Source organism: Accipiter gentilis, chromosome 2 (assembly GCF_929443795.1).
Source record: "Accipiter gentilis chromosome 2, bAccGen1.1, whole genome shotgun sequence".
Taxonomy (NCBI): domain Eukaryota; kingdom Metazoa; phylum Chordata; class Aves; order Accipitriformes; family Accipitridae; genus Astur; species Astur gentilis.
Window position 1 is genome coordinate 17,099,807 of NC_064881.1, and position 7,498 is coordinate 17,107,304.

Here is a 7,498-nt window from a genome sequence, read left to right on the forward strand (position 1 = left end):
TTAGACTTGCCCTCCGCTTTTCACCCCAGCCTGGCCTGCGCTGTACTTAGCCAGTTTTGCACCACTCCTTCTCCCCCCTTTTCCACAGCGTACCTATTCACCGCTTGTCCCAGAGGGGATGAGGTTACCTGTTCTGCCAGCAGCTCTGCCTTGGTGGACACCTCCCATGTCAGTGCTGACCACAGTCACCTTCTCCTAATCCCCCAGTTCAGATCCCAGCAGTGTCCTCTATGATAGAAACCAATCACGTGTCACATTAACTTAATGAGGTATTAATTACATTTGAGAATCAATTCCTTCTCCTCTACAAACAATATTTCAGGAATTAAAGTTTGTCTGTAGATGCTATTTTTTTAACTTAAATATATATATATAAGGTGTAATAAATAATTTTTTTAAAAGCGAGAAGGGAGATCAGATTTGTGAAGTTGTTGATGTTTCTCCTTGGTTTGCGTTGTCTCCTTGTGCCGAGTGAGTCAAAAACTGTCCTGTAGCTCCAATGTATAACCTGGAACGCATCGGCCACTTCTGGAAGAGAAGAGACAAGCGCAGCAGCTGAGATACCTGGGCTCTTTGCAGTCTGAATGCCGTTCTCAGCAAAGCTTTAAATGTTCATGGAATCACAATATGAGAAAATAGGAAACTCTTGCTATCACCAGAAAGTTCCCATTCTGCCATGTGTTGGACAATGTCATTAGAAGCTGGGTAAGAGAACCTCAGCCTGGATATTTTCTTTGGTAATTAATCATGAGGTGCAGCTCCCAAACCCCGCCATGACCCAACAGACAGGAGTAGACCGTGCTAATCCGTCATTGTACCACAATCCGTATAGCAGATGCTCTGTTGGCAGAATAAACCAAAGCATTCCTCTTTACGGTGCCAGGGATGCTATGGGGAGACACCAACACGTGCAAAGACTGCAGTCCTGTGTGTGCTGGCCGGCCCCCCCCAACACTGACCACAGCACAGGGGCTGCTAAAAACTGTGTGTTAAAGGAAATTTAATATAATTGCTCCTTGGCAGTCTTCCGCACTGACCGCTGCTTGTTCTTTGTCAGCTCTGGTGATTTCAGATGAGACAATTCATCTTTCCATTCACTGATTATTGGAATCATCAGTTACATTGGCGTTAAGTATTCTTATAGCTCAAGTTTCTTAACCCGAGCAAGTTAGTTTGATGCAAATGGCCCTACAGTAAGGGTGACTGCAGCTGGGTGCCCTTCTCTTAGGAGGAAGAGTTTGATGTGCTGAGTTCATTATAGAGAGATGGATGTTTGAGAAGACAGCTTCTCATACACATCGGATGAAAAAATACCTTAAACACAGCCAGTGTGTTGTTCCAAAAGAATACAATGTTTTTAAGACACTTCTGGGAACAGGCTGGGACCTTTCCTGTGAGTAACGCAAGAGCTCTAAAAACTAGAGGGGCTTAATACTGCAGTTAAATCTCAGCTCTTCTATTTAAAGAAGCAAAGCAGCAGCATATTTTCACTTGGAAAGACTGTACGATCTCATTCAGTATTTTGATTTCAAGAGTGACGTTAATAAATTTGTCACCAATAAGACACCTGAGTTTGAAGTCACTAACCATATTTTTTGTTCGGTGTACACACAACTGTACTTGGATATTTTACTTTCCTTGCTATTTGTATTTACTGTGCTTGATATATGAGTGTAGTTAAAGTCCTTATCTGCACTGGTTGTCTCATATCCTGCACTTTGGGCATTTTTTTGAAGCATGTACTACAATTTTTCTGTGGCACTTTTGTTCTAGTGCCAACTAAAAAATTTACTACCAGGTACATTAGAAAGACTGGTTAGACTCATAGAATCTTTACAAACCTAAATACAGGTAAATGGCACATAAGTAAGATTATAAAAAATAATTGCCAGATGAGTCCAGTATTGCTGTATTCCAGTAGCCTGGGAAGTGTGCATCTGGATCATTTAACTGCTGTAATAGCTATTTAAAAGTGTTTTTCTTCCAGTAATAGTTGGCAGCTGATAAAAAGTACCATAAGAGACCTGCCTCCTTTCGCTCTGACCAAGGGAACTAACAGAAGCTACTTGGAACTTATTTTGAAATAACATCACAATATTTTTTTTCTTAAATTATAGCCATCTTCTAATTGATGTAAAGGTTTTGCTTTCTTAATGAGCCTGCTAATCATTTAAATGGCCTCAGAAGCCTATGTTCACATCGTGCTTTTTACAGCGACCAACACTGTGAACAAGAAACTCTCTGTGAATTCGTCACTTTATAGGAATTAGAGATTACTTCACAAATTAATCTTAATTAAATCATTCTGAATTCATCAGACTCTTAAAAAAAAAAAAAAGAAAAGAAAAAAAAAAAAAAAAAAGAAAAACACCCCAGTGCTCTTAACTAACTCACTCCCTGAGACCAGAGCCAAAGAAAACACCCCATGGTATTTGAGTCCTGTCAGTCACTGAGCAATGCATTTGAAACCAGTTTCCAGCCGCAGGTCCTTTCCAAGAGCAGTTCCCCTTTCAAGTCCCCTCTGCATTGCTGCAATTTTATTTTTTTTTGGACAAAGGGAAGAGCGTATACCAACCAGACAAAATAAATGCATCAGAAAAGCACTTTCACAGGAGGAATTAACACGTGGCCAGTAAATAATGTCACCTTTCATACCTCGGCTGCCTTGGCGGGAGAGCTGAAGCCAGCCCTGCTGCGGCTGGGGTCGCCGCTGCGGGACAGCGCATCCCCTCCACCACAGACATCCCCTACAGCCGGTTCCCATGGGCTTGGTGGGGGATCACCGAGGTTTCCAGGCAGGGACCAAGGAGGTGCCGGTACTCCTCTGCTGCTGCCCTCCGCCTGCACTTCCAAGGGACAAGGGCCGCTAGGTTTGGACCTACGCTATACTTGATGTTTTTGTGCAAAGGCCCTGAAGCTGGAGGGTCAAAGCCAGTGAGCTCCGGGGCATTTCCATCACGCACCTAGATGTGTGGTTAGCCTTGGCAGACTTTTCATGCATTAACTCTAGCAATGTATTAACTCATGTATTAACTCTTGAAATCTTTAGTTTCGTCTAAACATCTTTGACGCCAATTTACTTCTTCACTGAGAGAAGGCGGTAGCTGCTCCCCAGCTCTCCTACCTTGACAGGGTGGAGGTATCCATCCCCTCGGAGGGTACCCAAGGCCTCTCCCGGTGACTCTTCCTCGTCCTGAAGGCTGCGAGTGAGGTGTGCGATATAGGTGGTGGCCAGGAGGAGCACGTCCAGCTTGGAGAGCTTGGTGTCGGGCGGCACAGAGGGGAGAGTCTTCTGCAGCTCGAGGAAGGCATGGCGCAGGGTTTGAACCCGACTGCGCTCTCGAGCGGCATTAGCGGCGGCGGGTCTGCCAGGAGGTGCCCCAGCCCGCTGTCCCGCCGCCGAGGGCGGGCAGGAATTGCTGCCGGCCGCAGAAGGCAGCAGGGGATCGGGCTCCGCGCCCGGGTTGGAGATCTCCTCGCTGTCCTCAGCTAAGTGTCCACAGTCCATTGGTGACTTCCCTGGCGGGGAGGGCCCTGCAACCAAGAAGAGCATCTCTAAAGCCGGCTGCCGCACTGCGCCGAAGTGAATGCTTTCTAAAAACAAGGATTCTCAGAAATGCGAGTGCTGCCCATGCCAGGAAAAACCAGCATGCAGCTGAGCGAGCCGCCTTTCCGCTCGCTGCTTATAAATTTGGTATCACATACAGGTACCAAAACGCAAGTTAAACTCTCCACAAAGACTGGTATTGAATTTTTTTTTTTTGACAGTATTGCACAAAGCAAATTTTTCGAGTCACTCATAGCCCGGAGATCAGTTCTGAGAAAACCAAACAGGCCACGCTGAGCTGCTCTGCCACAGTGGTTTCCATTTACAACCACCTAAAAATTAGGCTAAATGCGATTTTTTAAACATATTATTTGCATAATTTGGGATGTGGGACTGTATGTATATTTTCTGTTTAGCTGCAATCGTTTTATCAACAGTCTTGCAGGTAATCAGTGCTCCATGGATTACAGAAAGAAAAATACCATTTTCAGATGCAGTGGTAAGTGGAGCCACAGAGCATGGTGCTGAGTTTTTGAGGGCAAAACTTGGTCCACGATTTTAAAGGATCAGGAACCATCTTCTCCTGTCTGCCCACCCCTAATGTCACTCAAAAATTTCTGTGCTTATCCTTTATCTTCTATATTAAACTGTAAAAGAATATCGTAAGCTGTATTTTGGCCATTGGGGGGCAAGAGAACCTTTTGAAAACAATGGCAAAAAACTTTTGAGCAAAGCAGAAAATAATGACCCCAAGGTCTTTTCCCAGCTTTCAGAAAAGACGGTCAGTCAGCTCTGCCTGTAATAAAACTCACAGTCCTTCAAATCATTCAGTTCCACAGTAAAATGCAAATCAGTCAATACTCCCCAAACTGCAGCACTTCTTAGCTAGAATAATACCTGATCCTGTTGTCCTCAGTCAAGGAGCCCTTCTAGGTGTCTCAGATCCCGGCTTTCACGTGTTGGGAGCGGCTGTTTCTGTGACGGCCTGGCTAGACAACAAGGGCAAGAACAAGTTATTAAAACTTTTAAATTCATTCGAATAAGATGTAATTTTAAAAACTTAAATAAAATTGATGCACGTAAATGACTGAAAGTCTAAATTTACAGAAGCCTTGATTTTGCAAAGCATTTCAACCACACGTTGAAGTCCCACTGATGTCCCTCTGTAATTGCGGCTGATAATGGCAAAGAAGCCGAGACGATGAACCAAGTCAAAGATTTCTAGCAGAGAAGAGGAAAGGTTTCTAAATATTCCTTTTTTTCAATGCTCTAATTTGATGGTATTTAGAAGACATAGTTACTTCAGGTATTTTATTGTGATTAATTTGCTGTTAATCTGGCTCACAGGGTTTTTATAAGGTAATGTTCTCTTAAATAGTAGTACAGTTTAGACTGAAATTATTCGTGAAATACTCTGTGCGCATTATAACTGTAAACCAAAGGAAAAAAAAATCTCAGTATTCTTTTTTATTGTGATATTTATGATCAATATAAAATAAAACTCACATTAAGTCTCCATGAGGTTGTCTTGAGTGAGGGCTGAAAAATGGTCCTTAAATTGGCTATTTCCTTTAACTTAAAATAAAAAAGGTCCCATGTGTGGTTTTTTTCTTGGTATTTTCTTGTTGTGTTAAAGCACAGTCGGATCTGGATGCATTTTAGTGGCAAAAATGTAATCACTACTGCTACTGCAGAGTCAAGACAATCATGAAAACCAGCAGAAGAGTCGATCATTTTATCAGCAGGATTTCTCATATGCCATCCCATCAAAAGCCCACTGAAATGAGGAAGGCTTCCCTGATTACTGGAAAAGTCTGAACTACCCAAGTATAACAGACAGACTCGGCTAGTATAAATACCTGCTCATCTACTGAAACACAAGACTAGGGTTGGTTTACACCCAGTTCTGATTTTGCTGTGTTGATATATAACCAGATTAAGCACTAGAATGACCTTGTGTGACATACAGTACGTAGAAATGCACGTACCTAAAAACCTCATTTCCTCGGGCGCGCCTTGAAGTAGGATTTTCTGTTTTAGGAGCTTCACGCCGACATCGGATGAAATCCTGGGCCTGTGGAAAAAAACCAGCAAAATTTCAGCTGTGGAAATGAGAGATTTCCCTCTGAGTTAATTTCTTCACTGTCAGATTTCCCAACAAATACATGCAGCGACTGGCCTGGGAAAATCGGCTATGGAGAAACACAGGATCTGTGGCAGGTATGTACACACGTGCAGCCAAAATGCGGCGATGCGGGCGCCAAGACCGTGTTTGTTACGCACCGGGGTGGGCAGCGTCGCTCTTCACACTGGTGCGGTCAGGATGCCCGCGCTGGGTGCTGCGCCCTCGGTAAACCACGGAGTCACCCAAAGCTTGTGGTCCAAAAAACTGTTGCTGAAAACTGAAGTGAATAAAGTGCCTCTGGGCAACAGGCACTTTCCACGTAATCTCCCTCAAAATTTTACAGGAAAGAGGTTTGGTTTTGAAGATAATTGCAATAATTTTTGCAAACACCCACTTGCTGCCCGGCGTGTACAGAGACCTGGCAGTGGGGGTGTGAAAGTAAGTTAAGGTATTTCTATGCTTTCTAAGGCATTTCTATTGCAGTATTTCTAACGCAGGCAGATGCACTCGTGTTTTTACATGACATTACAAAGACACGATCGGTTTTAGTTTAAATCTAATTGGTTTATCAGAGGAAACGGCACACCGCTTATTGCAGTCCTATATTGCGTGTGAATGAAACGGCGATGAAGGCAACCTGCCCACACGGACAAGGAAGGAGAAGATCGGGAACGCCAGAGCCGAGTACGCAAACTGGAAAGACACAGGTGGAAACCTTAGCTAAAACTTGTTCGCAGCCTTTTCACTTGGTCCTTGGGGGAAAAAAACCACCCAAACCCAGCGAGCCTATATGATTCTGCATCGTTTTTTAAAAAGACCTCGCCCTTTGCCTAACTCCGGTAAGAGTTAACGAGCACACTTTCTCCGGAGCACCGCAATAGGAACTTGCCCGTCGGCGGGCGAAGGCAGCCCGGGCGCTTAACCCGCACCGCCGGCCCGGAGGGGCGAACCCGGCTCCCCGCGGCCTCGGGGCGGCCCGACGCCGCGACCGGGAGGCACCCGGCGGTTCCCGGCCCGCGGAATGAGCTTACCGTTCCCGTCCGGAGCGGGTCTGCCCGGCGCAGCCCCCTCCGTCCCGTCCCGTCCCGCCGCGTCCGTCCCCGCGGCGCGGCTTATAAGACGGCGCGGCCGGTGGGTGCGGCGGGGCCGGGTCGTACCTGGCCGCTGGGCTCCCCCCCCCCCCCCCTCACCCCCGCCAGCCCGGGCGGCAGCGACCGCCCCTTCCCGGGCGGGCGGCTGGGTCATTAATCACGGAGCTGTCGGGGCGGGGGGGGGGGGCATCGCCTGGGGCTCTCCCCGCCCGGCCCCGGGGGGGGGGGTCCCAGGTCCGGGCGGACCCCGCGGCGGGCCGGGGCGGAGGGAGCCGGCGCTGCCGCTCGCCCGGCACGGGCTGTTTTTCTTGGGATAAAGTAACGGCTTTGCTGGAGGAGAGTAATTCAATCGCTGGGCTGGGAGCTCGGGCGATGGTGTCTTAGGAGCAAGTACGTTCTCTCCGCTCCATCGCCGCTTCTCTGGCTCGCGGAGGTTCCCCGGGGCAGGGGGCGTCGGAGTGGAGGGGGGGAGGGGGGGGGGCTGCCCCGGCACCCCCCGCGGGGGACCGACGCACACGCGTGGGTCCGAACCCGAACGGGATGAACGGGATGGGGCGCGACGGGGAGGGCGGGGGGGGGGGGGTGATCTGAAAGTGAAGGGGGAGCGGTTAAAAAGTAGTAACGTTAATGAGAAGGGGCAGTCAAAATAAATACCGGGGGTATAGAATTAGCCCAGAAAAACATTTTGGACGAAGCCTGATTGTGCGATAACGGAGACACAATAAATCAAGCCTC

General features: G+C 47.4%; 1 protein-coding gene across 1 annotated transcript; it reads right to left on the bottom strand.

The window, feature by feature from the left end:
• Window positions 1–394: 394 nt before the first annotated feature.
• Window positions 395–6,780, bottom strand: TCF24 (transcription factor 24). Its single transcript, XM_049829803.1, has 5 exons — window positions 6,704–6,780; window positions 5,536–5,621; window positions 4,445–4,532; window positions 3,125–3,534; window positions 395–528 (listed from the first exon to the last, which is right to left on the bottom strand). Exons 4-5 carry the CDS (start codon window positions 3,506–3,508, stop codon window positions 415–417), a joined length of 498 nt encoding a protein of 165 aa, XP_049685760.1. The 5' UTR covers window positions 3,509–3,534; window positions 4,445–4,532; window positions 5,536–5,621; window positions 6,704–6,780; the 3' UTR covers window positions 395–414.
• Window positions 6,781–7,498: the final 718 nt, after the last annotated feature.

Excerpts from the sequence above, each read along its gene's own strand:
- TCF24 (XM_049829803.1), bottom strand. The coding sequence starts at position 3,508 with ATGGACTGTGGACACTTAGCTGAGGACAGCGAGGAGATCTCCAACCCG. Across the intron at positions 529-3,124 it reads GATACCTCCACCCTGTCAAG|AAGTGGCCGATGCGTTCCAG; the intron begins GTAGGAGAGCTG and ends CTTCTCTTCCAG.